The sequence below is a fragment of the Pelodiscus sinensis genome, chromosome 2 (assembly GCF_049634645.1).
Source record: "Pelodiscus sinensis isolate JC-2024 chromosome 2, ASM4963464v1, whole genome shotgun sequence".
Classification (NCBI taxonomy): domain Eukaryota; kingdom Metazoa; phylum Chordata; order Testudines; family Trionychidae; genus Pelodiscus; species Pelodiscus sinensis.
In genome coordinates this window covers 9705741-9719243 of record NC_134712.1, presented here as the reverse complement: position 1 = coordinate 9719243, position 13503 = coordinate 9705741, and the positions used below count along the sequence as shown (strand labels likewise).

General features: G+C 45.0%; 1 protein-coding gene across 10 annotated transcripts in view; it reads right to left on the bottom strand.

The window, feature by feature from the left end:
- FAM135B (family with sequence similarity 135 member B) overlaps window positions 1-13503 on the bottom strand; it is a 388356-nt gene that overhangs the window by 129325 nt on the left and 245528 nt on the right. For all 10 annotated transcript variants that reach the window (XM_075920076.1, XM_075920075.1, XM_075920080.1 and 7 more), the window contains one exon: window positions 809-948. In XM_075920076.1, the coding sequence (XP_075776191.1) occupies window positions 809-948 (140 nt within the window). The remainder of the gene's footprint in view (window positions 1-808; window positions 949-13503) is intronic.

Genomic DNA, 13503 nt, shown 5'->3' with positions numbered 1-13503 from the left:
CTAAACAAACCTTAATATGTGAAAGGATAGTAAGTTTCCTCTTCCTTCACAGTTCTTGATCGTCAATTTCTCATACAAACAAAAATGAAACTGGAAGCTAACACTTTAGGAAAGCGCATAGGAGATCAGTCACGTGGCAAAAAGAAGGTCAGAACGCAGCTCCGAATGAGATTAAATTAGGCTTAAACTAAAACTAATCTAAAACCATAGCTGTTTGTTTTGAAAGCAACGTGTGCATTGAGATGAGCCAAAGCCAGAACACTGCCTCTGCTCCTCTTTGGATTTCAGGATATGGAGGGAAGGAGGGGAGGGAGCTGATTTGCCAGACCCAGACCTGACCCATTTATCCTAGATGGGCTGCAGGTCCAGACGGGCCCATTGTCTGATGCAGCTGAATTTTTGCAAGAGCTGATCTCTTGAGAATAGCCGTCTCCACACTGTGAAAGGATAAAGCAGAACTCCACAGGGGTTGCTCCTTCCTTTGTGCCCAGAAGGGTCACAAACCATCCAAGAGTGAAGATGGAGCTATGACCCTGCTCTCCCACTACTCCCCCATAGCAGCCAGCTCTGGGTATCCCAAGTAGGAGAACAGGCTGGACTAGCTAAAAGGAGGCTGAAGACTGAACACACCCCAGGAAGCTCCAGGAGGGCTGGAGCAGGCCCCCAGTACTGGCTAGAGCACAGAAGACAAGAGCAGCTGTTAGTTTCAGCTTAGTTCTAGCATTGAGTGGGACACCTGATGTCCGGATACCGCCTGTGCTTTATAACAGAAAATTCTTCATTTTACTCACATCCAGTGCCAACTCACCCTCTCGCCATCTAGGAGTAAGTGGACCCTGAAGCTCATCGATTCGTTCATAACAATCTCTTCATTCCGGTATAAGATCTGAAATATTCTACTGAGTACGTTGTTCTCGTGGACACAGGCTGAGGAGAGGCTAGAGTCACCTGCACAAAACAGACAGAGCACGGCTTTGGATTTTTGCAAAGAGGTAATTTTCAAGCGGATATCTCGGCTTCCAGGATTAATTAGGACCACTGTATTTGTAATTACACACTTGCGTTCTTAATAATTCATGTTAATGGAACATAATGTTGTTGCAGGATAATGGTCCCCTGCTGAGGCATTTAAAGAAAACAAAGCTGTGGCCAGCAGGCAGCTTTTCCAAGGGGGGCACTGACATTGTTTCTAAGGACTGATATGGCCTCTGAGGTTGTCCAGAGTGTTTTTGGATCCCTACGCATCTCATCAGAATGCTATCCAAGTGAGTTGGAGTCTATACAATGCAACTGGATATCTCCTAAGAAAGCAGGTACTTCCATGGACTATCATGGTGGGAGGAGAAATTCCAGGACACCGGTCCCCTCGCCGATCCAGGCTAAAACACAGAAGTGCAATGGCACCACAATATAAAGCCACAATGAGAGAAAGAGCTGTCTAAATTTCTACAGACCTCTAAAATCTCGGTGGAATCCTTGGGATCTTGGCTGTATGACCACTTCCCTTTTGGGCGACACAGCAGGAACCTCCAGAGCAAAAAAAGCATTAGCTACTATAGTCTGAGGTAAAGATGCTCTCTAGCGAGGGCCATAACAGACTCACCTCCAGAGAGACTCATCTCCATCTCATCTACAAGCGGGGCCTGTACTAGACAGACTTAGTCTATAGTGCCAGCATGCCCAGTTTCTGATCTAAGAGTTTTGAGTGTTCAGAGACTTTCAAGGTGTGTCATAAATGTTCATCGGTATCCTCTAGTATTTACTTTTCTGTTGCCCAGGCACAACAGCTTCCCCACCAGGCTTCCTTCCACTAAGCGGGGAGGGATAGCTCAGTGGCTTGAGAATTGGCCTGCTAAATCCAGGGTTATGAATTTAATCCTTGTGGAGGCCATTTGGGGTAAAAATTTGCCAGGGATAGTACTTGGTCCTGCTGTGATGGCAGGGGACTGGACTTGATGACCTTCCAGTTCTAGGAGATAGGCAATCGCCATTAATTTCAAAAATTTTTAAATCAGGCACTACGCAGAGCCATTTGGTGGCAACGCAACTGTTTAATATACGGTCCCTGAGTGCAGGACTGGCCCTATGGTTTTGTCACCTTGGTTAGAAAACATTTCCAAGGCCCCAGTTTCCACCCCTCACAAAAGTGCAAGGAAATGCAATAGAAATAGAAATGCAATAGAAAAACTTGTCAAACATAAACCAACAGACACCCCAGGATTTGGCACACCTGAATGCTGGTACCTAAGGTAGCCACCTTGATTGGTCGCCCCAGAAATGGAATTTCTGACTGATGGGGTTTGGGTGTATTATCATCTCTCTCTCTATATATAAAAATTTTCCTGCGGGATGACAGAGTGACATCATGACATCACTCTGTGTCCCACTGCCCACCTCTGCCCTCAGCCATGCGCCCTTCCCCCTGCTCTTCTCTCTGTCCCCTATTTCCTTTCACAGTTCTCCTGCAGCCCCAGTTCATTCCCCCTGAATCCTTGCTCTCCCCTCCAGTTCCTGCCTGCTCAACAACCCCACACCCTTTCAGCTCAGGCTGCACACCTCTCCCAGCAGCCCATTGCAGAGCGGGTGGGCTTGGCACTAGCGGCACCTCCTAGTTCCTTCCTACCCAAGATAGCACGAGCCTCCCCAAGCATGAGAGGATCCTGAAGGAGATAGAGAGCATGGACATGGCCTATGTGGGGCCCACCCTGAAGTGAGAGGTCTGGGGGTCTGCAGACGGTAAAGAGCCTCTCGCCTGGTGACACCAAGAGGCTGAGCAGGGCCCCCACACTGATAGCTCCCCTCCAAGACACACAGGCTCCAGCACATGCTGTGGAGGCAAAGCACTTTGAGGGTTCATCCCCGCTGAGCCTCAGGGCCCCTTGTGCCCCCCAGGAAGGCCTCACCCTCCAGGAGTGGATTGTCTGCTCCTATGTCCACAAAGCACTGCCCCCTTCCTGCTGGGACCATGGCTCCCCTCTTCCCCGCTCCAGCTCCTGGAGTTAGGGAGGATGGTAGGTGTAGGAATGGAGGTGGGGGCAGGGATGAAAAGAGGGGATGTGGACCATGGAGCTCCAGGATAAGGACTAGTACCCCAGATTACCCCAGTGGGCTCTTTTCCCATGTGATCCAAACCTGGTTCTCAGTAGGGTGCGGGCGCATAAAGCTGGGAACTCCCTCATGCATCCATGTCTCTCCATTGTGCCCTGTCCATATGGAGCACATCCCAGCCCCATGGCTGGAGTGCACTTGCCAGCTGGAAGAGCACATCTGGAGTGTTGTCGCCCTGCAAAGATGGGCTGTCACCGGGCGTGGAGAATGGGAATTCTCTCACTACCTGGCCGCTTGCATGTCAGCCAGCCACTGCCCATTGCTAGCGAGCCAAGTGCTCAGGAGCACCCAGAACGAAGGGGATTTGTTTGGAGTTGGGTCCCATTTTACAGATTGTGGTTTTTGGTTACACATGAGGCCCACAAGCCATCAGAGCATCGCCTTTCCCTGTGCTATCTGCCAGGAGAGTCTCCGAACGCTGCACCCGAACTATTTTATCAATGGGTGGGGCAGGAGTGTGAAGGGTGCGGGGGGCAAAGGGAGCCTGGTTGGCAACTGAAGAGCACGATTGGGCGAATGGGCCAAGAGGATTCGGATAGAGGGACCCACCTAGGTGCATGGTAGGGCAGGAGCAGAGAAGGATGCGAGTGATTTGGGGCCATGGAGAGCGCAGTCGGGCTCAGAGCAAGATTAACAGGCTCTCTGGCTGCAAAAGCGGCCAGCAAGAGGGGGTTCATGAACATAGCAAATAGGGTGCAGCCCCCTATGTATTTATTATTATTAATTATTATTATTATGCTTAGGAGATCCTGTTGTGTTAGACCCTGTACAAAAAAAAGAACAAAATCAATAGTCGTTGCTCTAAAGTGTTTACAAGCTAATTGAACAACTCTCCTCGCTTTAGAGTGAGTCTACTTAAAAGGTGCAGAAGTTTTGCTCCTAAAAAAGAGAGACAGAACTGAAGAATGTAAGTCTCCCATCACTGTTCTGGAAATCACTCAAGCATATGTTTCTATGAATAAGAATGGAGCTAAGCAAGAATTTTGTTGAGCTGGGACTTTTATTCATATATTTTTTGCTCATCGCAGCTGCCAAATATATAGACCAGGCAACGCTGCTATGTCACTTGGAAATCCAAGAATACAACTGCACTAGTGCAAGGCAGAAGGCCTAGGAGATCACTGCTTTGTGAAACTGATCAAGAGGATCTCTCTCTCCCAAAAAGTTTACTATCTAAAAAGCTTTATGGAAAAATAAACATATAAAATATGTTGTATACAGATCAGACTTGAGTTCATTATTTATTGGGTCCACCTGGGTGAAATCCCAAACCACATTCAAGTTTAGAAGCTTTAGGGGGTAGCCGAGTTAGTCTGTACAGGAAAAAAAAACAAATGATCTAGTAGCACTTTATAGACTAACAAAACATGTAGATGGGATCATGAGCTTTCGTAGGGAACAACCTACGAAGAAGTGGGATGTGCCCACAAAAGCTCATGATCCCATCTACATGTTTTGTTAGTCTATAAAGTGCTACCAGACCATTTGTTGTTTTTTACATTCAAGTTTGTTTTCCTAATTATGGTTTTCATGAAGCATACTTAGGAACATACAAAATATTCCCTTTACCCAATGTCTTCCCATGAGATACCTGGACAGTAGCTGTGGGTAATGTGGACAATCCAAATAAAAGCATATTTACTTCGTTGTGCTAAAGCAGTTCCAATAGAATGCTTGAGCCAGATGAACTCTTCAAAGGCATGCAATCGTATTTATTTTAATTTAAACCTCATCATTTTAGAGACACCCTGGAAAATTATATTACAGACATAATGTATTCTTATTCCTCTCTGACAGACAAGAGGGCTTTGCTTTTATTTGATTTGGATATTGATATACTGGTTCTCTTCGGAGATGGAAAGTTTAATGTAATTTTCATTTCAAACACATTCCTGCCCAGACCACAGCTAGAGGATAATTGGTTTAGAAGCTGGATTTGCAAGGCAGCATTAGAACCACTATTTTTATTGAGAAGGTCAAAGTCAAAGACAGCTAACAATGCCCATGATTCTACACATTAAGGTGAATGGATACGATGCCTCCGGGCAGTGTTCCATTCAGCTTTGAAACTCAACATGCCCTATGTACACAGAGATCCACATTCCTAGAGGACAGCAGGGTATCATACAGGAAAGTGTCGAGGAGTCCTGTGGCACCTTATAGACTAACTGAAGTGTAGGAGCATAAGCTTTCGTGGGCAAAGACCCACTTCCTCAGATGCATCTGACGAAGTGGGTCTTTGCCCACGAAAGCTTATGCTCCTACACTTCAGTTAGTCTATAAGGTGCCATAGGGCTCCTCGCTGCTTTTGCAGATTCAGACTAACACGGCTACCCCTCTGATACAGGAAAGTGACACTGCCTCACTACAAGATCCTGAACACCATGAGCCCCTAACCTCCTTCAGCAACTGCAGCCTTTGGCTTTGCATCCAGCCCCACTCCAAAAGGTCACTTTGTGAAACAGTGGTGCAAGTTCCCTTGGAGCAGTGCATGATGATGTGCAGAGATCTAAAAAATGCTTAGAAGATGCTGGCATCCTGTCCCACCAGATGCAGGAGAGTGACAGCATCACTGTTCTGTCAAGGGCCCTCTACTCTGATGTGACAAAAGTACAAGAGTTTAGGCAGAAGACTTGCATGCTGGTTTAAAGGTGAACTGAAAACCAGTCCCTCCCCTCGGAGTTATTTCCTCTGCTAGTATAGATGGCATTGCTATCAGCTTAGGCATTATATAGATCACAGCTTATATGCAGATGTTAGCAATTCTATGGCTGCTGCCAAGCACAGAAAATCAAAGGGCTTTAGCTCTCACTAATTCTCGGTCTACACTAAAGGAGAAAGCGGTGAGGAGTCCTGTGGCACCTTATAGACTAACCAAAGGGTTGGAGTATAAGCTTTTGTGGGCAAAGGGGAAAGCTTTCAGGTCTGCACTAAAGGGGATGGTTGAATTAAGCTATACAACTCTAGCTACATTAATTATGTAGCTGGTGTCAATGTATCTTACATCACGATTCCTCAGTGTCCACACAATAGAAGGTTGATGGCAGCAAATGCTCCCATTTACTTCCCTTATGCCTCGTGAAGAGCAGTACTGGTGCCAATGGGAGAGCCCTCTGAGTTTGAATTAGCAGGTCTTCACCAAGCCCACTAAATCAAACTCCAGAAGATCAACCAATCTTCTGTGTAGTGAAGATGTGGCCAAAGTTTCATTTGCCAATTCATCTGCACAAAAGGGAGGATTTTCATAACCTAGTTCAGTCTCATATCAAAACCGCTCCCAACTTGGATATGAATTTTTGGTACACTTCAGGTTATATGTCGTATTCTGCATATAATGCACACATACATGTGCATGTACACAAATAGGTGTATACTCCCCTTGCCCTCCTCAGAGTTAATACATACATACATACGAACACATGCATACATAAATTAAAAAAATTGGGAAAGACATCAAAAAAAATTGTGTTTTTTGTTGTTGTTTTTGGTTTTGTTGGAGAGTTTGAATTGATGCAAACCTTGTGATATTTAAAATAACATTACATAGCTTTTGGGGATGTCAGTCTCATGATTAACTTGGCAATAATGTTTCTTGGGACTGATCAGCCTCATGTCCTTTAAACTCTTCTGGAGTTTAAAAGGTGTTGAGACCTTTTTACCACCAAAGAATGGCTTGTTTGTTTTTAATTCCTATGGATTTGAATGTAGTTAGCAGCTACTTAATTACTGCCTGCTAAGAAAAGCCATAGATTTCCTATCATGTGAGGGAGGCCAATTTAGGAAATAAACCACATAAGGCTCCATCAGATGGTACTCTTTTCAACCTAGATAGCTTGGTTCTCCATGTCTTGCCCCTGTGTGCATTGCTAGTTTGTGCCCTGGCCCTGCAAATGCTTCCTCCTAGTGTTGCCAGGCATCCGATTTTTGACTAGAATGCCCATACAAAAAAGGCTAAATGTGCAATTGGTGGTGCGGTGCAGACTAAGGCAGATCCCCATCTGCTGTGGCTCTGCACAGCTCCTGGAAGTGGCCTCCAGGTCCCTGTGGCCCCTAGGTGATGGGGGTAACCAGAGACTAGGAGGCTCCACATGCAGGCACTGCCCCAAGTACCAGTACTACAGCTCCCATTGACCAGGAACCACAACCCAAGGGAGCTGCGTGGCATGGCACCTATAGGTGCTAGGGCAGTGCATGGATCTACCCATGTGTCTAGAAACCACAGGGACCTGGCAGTAAGTGTTGGGATCCCATACTCTGAACCCTCTCCCCAACCCTAACCACCTGCCCCACCCCAAAGTCCCCTCCACCATCCCAAATACCTCATACCTAGCTTCACCTCAGAACTAGCAACCTCAGATGGAGCCTTCAAATCGCCTGCTCCCCAAGTTCCTGGGCAAACCTGGAGCCCTCCTGCACCATGAACCCCTCATTTCTGGCTCCACCTAGAGTCTACCCCCTCGACCAGAGCCGTCATCTCTACCAGCACTCCAAGCCACTGTTCCAGCCCAGGGAAAGTGAGTGATGATGGGGAAGAACAGGTGATAGAGGGAGAGGGACGTAGTGATTGTCTGGCACCTCTCAGACACTCACAAATTAATCCTCACTCCATCTCTGTGAGGCTGGAAGTGAACTGGGCCAGCCCAGTGCCCAAACCACACAAAATCTCACTTCCCCTATACAGTATAATACAACCAACAATGCATCACATATCCCACCATTCTGTAACTCCAGATGTCTCTAATAGGCTATATCGAGGGCTTGTGTTTTTTCAGGGTGTATTAATTTCACTTTGCAGGGTTCATTTCTAACAATTCTTTGGTGCCATATAGATATCCAAAAATATGCTGATTTTTTTGTTTGGCGGCTGTCTCTTAATACATATATGACGTGCTACTCCAAACAGCACTACAATAAAGCACACTACAAAATCTTTATTGCATACCAGCAAGGGCTACAGACCAATTAACATGCAATATTATTTAGAAATCCCGCCCCCCACAGTTGTAATCTGCTTTACTGCTCCATGTAGACAAGCTCTTAGATACATGCTAGAGAGTAGTGCCATCAGCCATATAAACAACAACTGGAGAGAGGTGAAGTCAACACTAACAATCAAGTGCAATATTTATTGGATAAACACAAATTTATGTATGTGTGTACGTGTGAGCACATGATGGGAGTGTTTAACGGTGTTTATCAATTCAAACCTAAAATTGGAAAACTTAGATATAAAACATCCTCAGAAAAGCCTTGGATTTTGGCCCATGATTAGTTATCTTAAAATGGACTAGTTCGCCTAAAGCAATAATTTCTGGCGGGGGTGGGGGAAAATACAACACTTACATCACCACAGTCATGCTGCCTATGGATCGGAAGTAGCAGCAAAGCTTGGCAATGAAAATACTGAAATGTGTGTAAAATATGTTCTCCCCAGAGTAAAGTAATTATGACCCCCCCACCCTGAAACAAATAATGTTCTGTACAACATGCCTATTAATCTCTTTCCACTAGATTAACACAGGCCTTTTTAAACTCTCCAGGGAAGGAGATCTTCCTTATCCCTCCTACACATGTTTAGTCCAACTAAGATTGTGAGAATTTGAATGTGGTCGTTCAGAGTTATTGGGTAAATAGCATCCTCAGGGATGATAAAGGGATGTAGTCTAGACACATCCTATGTGTATTTCTACTACCTTAATTAAATGCTTTCTACTTTTTCTTTGCCTATTTCACATTAAGCATCATCTCCATTACCATCTGCATAAATGCCATACGAGTAACTATGAATACAGACAGAATTTTCTAAAAATATTAACATTTTTTCTGAACCACTTGTAAAAACCAGTTACTACCAAAACATATTTACAACATGAGTTGGGGCTATGCCCTCACCTGCCTCAAACCTGACTTAGAATTGTCTCCCTTTGTTTGTATTTTATGAGGCCTATTGTATTTTATGAAGCCTAGCCTAACTATTGTTAAAGCTGCCTAAAGGAAAGAGATTTTGGGGCCTACTTCCATTATGGCACATTTCTATATAACATAAGTAAGCATCCTTTCTATAGGATACACCCATAGACTTTAAAGACAAACGGGACTATCATGATCATCTAGTCAGACCTCTGGCACATTGTAGGCCACAGAACCTCACTCACCCCTCCTTTAACAGACCCTTGACCTCTGGCTGAGTTACTGAAGTCCCGAAATCACAATTTAAAGATTTCAAGTTACAGAGAATCCACCATTTATGTTAATTTAAACCTGCCAATGATCCATGCCCCATGCTACAGAGGAAGGAGAAAAAACAAGGTTCATGTAAAGTATCTCTACAGGGCAAAGCCACTGAATCAAAGACATCTTCAATGCTCCCTGTTCCTCACACTTCTTTTTTTCCCCCCATCACCAATGCCTTGCTGTGAAGAGGTGAATGTTTTGTCACCATCACCCTGCAGAGTTGTGCATCTGCAATTTCCTGGATGTGTTCTTTTCCCAAGACCTCTTGTCCCTAATTGATCCAGCTAAAAAGGAGGAACCTCTTTGCAGGAACCTTGAGGCAGTAAATAAGGGACAACAGCAGGCTTGGCATGATTTGCGCGACAGCAAGGGCTGCTTACACTTTCCACAGGACTTCCTCAATGGAGGTGCTGTGGCTCTGCCATAACATATCAGTACCTAGATATTACAGCCACCTCCAGACCCATTGCTTTGGTGCCCACATCTTCCGGTGGCCACAAGTGCACACAACAGTCCACTCCCACTTCAGCTCCTGTGAGCTAAGCACTCTCCACAAGAAACCACACACTAAGCCCTGCAGCATTCTATTGCCTTCAGAAATCTCAGCTAAACACTGGATGGCCATTACCCTGGATTTTACAGTCAAACTTCCCATGCCTAAGGGCCACGAAGTTGCCACAAGTGGATAATTTCCTTCTAAATCCAACACTATAGACAGGGTTGCAATTCTGTTGAATGTGAAAGTAATGAGAGCACCTCTGTGGAGGTATTAATGCAGTTTGTATCCCTCTATCTGCAAAGGACAGCTCAGCAGGATATGTGGCATTTTATGACATGCAAAACGTGGGAGAGATATTAAAGAAGTACAGAGAACAGGCCTTACTCATTTATAAACTCATTTATGAGCTTGACTTTAGGTTGGTTTTTTTTTCTTTAGATTTCTTTAATAACTCAGTACACTAAAGAAGATGATTGGTTAAACACTGATGACTTCTTCAATCCCTCATAATGACTAAGGAAAACAATAGAATTTCAGTGCCGTGCAACTACACAAAGGCATTTGTGATGCTTTGGGGTTCACCCAGACCAGTAAGGTGTCACATCACCACCTAGAAGTAATCCTGGATGCTTCTGTGCAGTGTTAGCCCAGGGCCCTTACACCAGAAGACAGAAAGATCTTGGTCATTATCCTTTATCTGGAAATTTTTTTTTACCTGTTTGTTTTCTTTACAGACTCCAAACGCGAATGTCTGAAAGTCTCCCTAATTTCACATAAAGTCACTGGCTACATCTAGACTGGCATGATTTTCCACAAATGTTTTTAACAGAAAAGTTTTCCATTAAAAGCATTTGTGGAAAAGAGCATCTAGATTGGCACGGACGCTTTTCCGCAAAAGCACTTTTTGTGGAAAAGTGTCCGTGCCAATCTAGACGCTCTTTTGTGCAAAAAAGCCCCGATCGCCATTTTCGCGGTCAGGGCTTTTTTGTGCATAACAAATCTGAGCTGTCTACACTGGCTCTTTTGCTCAAAAGCTTTTGCGCAAAAGGACTTTTGCCCGAACGGGAGCAGCATAGTATTTCCGCAAGAAGCACTGATTTCTTACATAAGATCTTCAGTGTTGTTGCAAAAGCGACGAGGAGTCCTGTGGCACCTTATAGACTAACTGAAGTGTAGGAGCATAAGCTTTCGTGGGCAAAGACCCACTTCGTCAGTGTTGTTGCAGAAATTCAAGTGGCCAGTGTAGAAATTCAAGTGGCCAGCAAGTTTTTCCGCAAAAGCAGCTGCGGAAAAACTTGCCAGTCTAGACACAGCCACTATGTACATCTCACAGTGATATTAATGACTAGTTTCTTAAGACTATGTTACAAGACATCTTTTCATAAATATCATGAAAACAGTGTGCAAGGTGTGTTGAGCTGGTCAGGCTAGCTGAGTGTTATTGTTCCATATTATGGGAGACCCTTGCCATCGGCACTGGGGTCCTCTTACGGTCAGACTACTAGACTCTATCAAGTCTCACTCTAATAAGTGTATATGAACCAAGCTGCCGTATTAATAAAGCTTTGTATTCATTGTAAAGATGCTTACACATGAAGAGCAATTTTTCCCTTTCACATTTGTATTTCCAGTTAATAACAAATATATCCTAGTTTGAGTACAGGTTGAACCTCTGTAATCCAGACTTCTCTAGTCCGGCACTTCCTTGGTCTGGCATCATCACTAACCCCATAGGTGCTCTGGGGCTGGAACACTCACAAGTAAAAACTATTGGGTTGGGGCCAGAAGCGTTCCTGGACTAAGGAAGAGTAGAGCCTGGATGCCCAGCAGGCCGGAGGAGCAGTAGGCTGACAGAGTAGTGCTGAGGACTGGCAGCTGGGGGAAAAGAGCCCTGGTGGCCAGTAATGACCTCCACTGGTCCAGAACTGGCCAGGTCATGAGGGTGACAGATCAAGGAGGTTCTACCTGTGTTGATATGCCCATGCTCTATTACTATAGCATGCAAAGTGCCTCACAACCCATTCAAAGATAGCCCAGAACTACTACCTCCACGTTACAGAGTGGGAACTAAAGCACCAATAGTGATTAGGTGTCTAAATACCCTTAAGCAATTGCCTAAGGTCACACAGCACATTTGCTGTACTGAATCCGGGTTTTTCTGAGTGCCTTATCGGCACCCTAACAACTGGGCCATCTTTGCTCCTTATGTTCAGGGTCTGAAGCTCCCACTGAGCTCCGCGAACTGATCTCTTGAAAAGCCAGGTCTAGTATATTTAATTGATAAGGCTCTGTGTGTCGTCTACTTATCTTTAGCATCCCGTGCTGTGGCCACAATTTATAGGCACTCACAGTCCTGCTAATATTGCTTTGTTGCAGAAAAGTAGAACCTGTAGACATGCCTTGAATGAACACAACAGCACCGCATTAAAAGCCAAAAACGATAATGAAAAAAAACCCCAAAACCCAATCCCATAACAAAAGACCAGAAAGTCTCATGCAAATGGAACTGTTTATCTGACTTGCTTCTTCCTTTCCCATCTGTTGGAGCCATATGCCTTCTTAAATAACAGCTAATTATAGCCCTTTTGCAACTAATCAAATAGCTGTAATTGTTGCATCCCTCTACTAGAGCTTTCATTTCCCCTTTATAAATGAAGCACTTTCTACACTCTGGTGGCTCTGGAGTGCAGGCTAGTTGTAGAAAAAGCATGTGGGAATAAACACGGGGAGGATGAGGATTTATGGATTGCTGCCGCAGAGATGAGAGCCAAAGTACAGTTGCCAAGTATAATAAAAAGAGATGACTTTGGGACAGAAAGCTACAGTGTATAATCAAGATCCACTGTCCTGTCCATTAACAGACTGCTTGGCTAATGATGTTTTTGTGACACTACCACTGCCATTCCAAGTAGGTATATGGTAGTGACCTACTCAGTGCCTGACATTAAAAATCAGAGGGTTGCAAATAAGAACTGAGCCGAATATTTTCTCCTCAAATCAAATAGAACTGTGTTTGGGCTAGGTCACCTCTTTCCATTACAGAAAAAAACCCACCAAAGGAACAAAGAGGAAAAGCTATTTGCTAATTCCAAGGCAACACACATGGCATTCCACAGCTCTTTCCTGGCGAGGGGAGGGAAGGCCTATTGATAGGGCAGAGGTGGGGCCTAGTCATTGCTTGAATGTTCCACAGTCTGAGGGGAACTTGTGACAATTTCAAGGCTTCCCAGTTACTTTCTGGGCCCCACTCAACACTGGAAGACAGATGCTCCCTGGCCACACTGTACCCTGCCCACCTTCTATACACCATGCACAGCACAACAGGAAACTCCAGGCATTCATGCTGGCAATAAGACACTGGAGAAGAGACTGAACACATCCGCTGGGCTACAGGACAGAGGGCTTTCCTGGGGGAAGTCCCAGTATAATGAAATTCCCTCCCACAGGAAATAAAGATGATGAGAACATTGGCACCGACAGAGACATCTTGTGCACAGAAACTCATCACTTGCTGTCATTTCTGGGAACAAAAAATCCCATACACTTAACCTGTGTGTCCCCCGCGGGGGTGGGGAGAACAGAGAAGAAATTTTCCTGACACGAAGCACACAGCATGGATTTGAACCCTGCAAAGTGCTCATATATCATGGTGATGGGAGTGG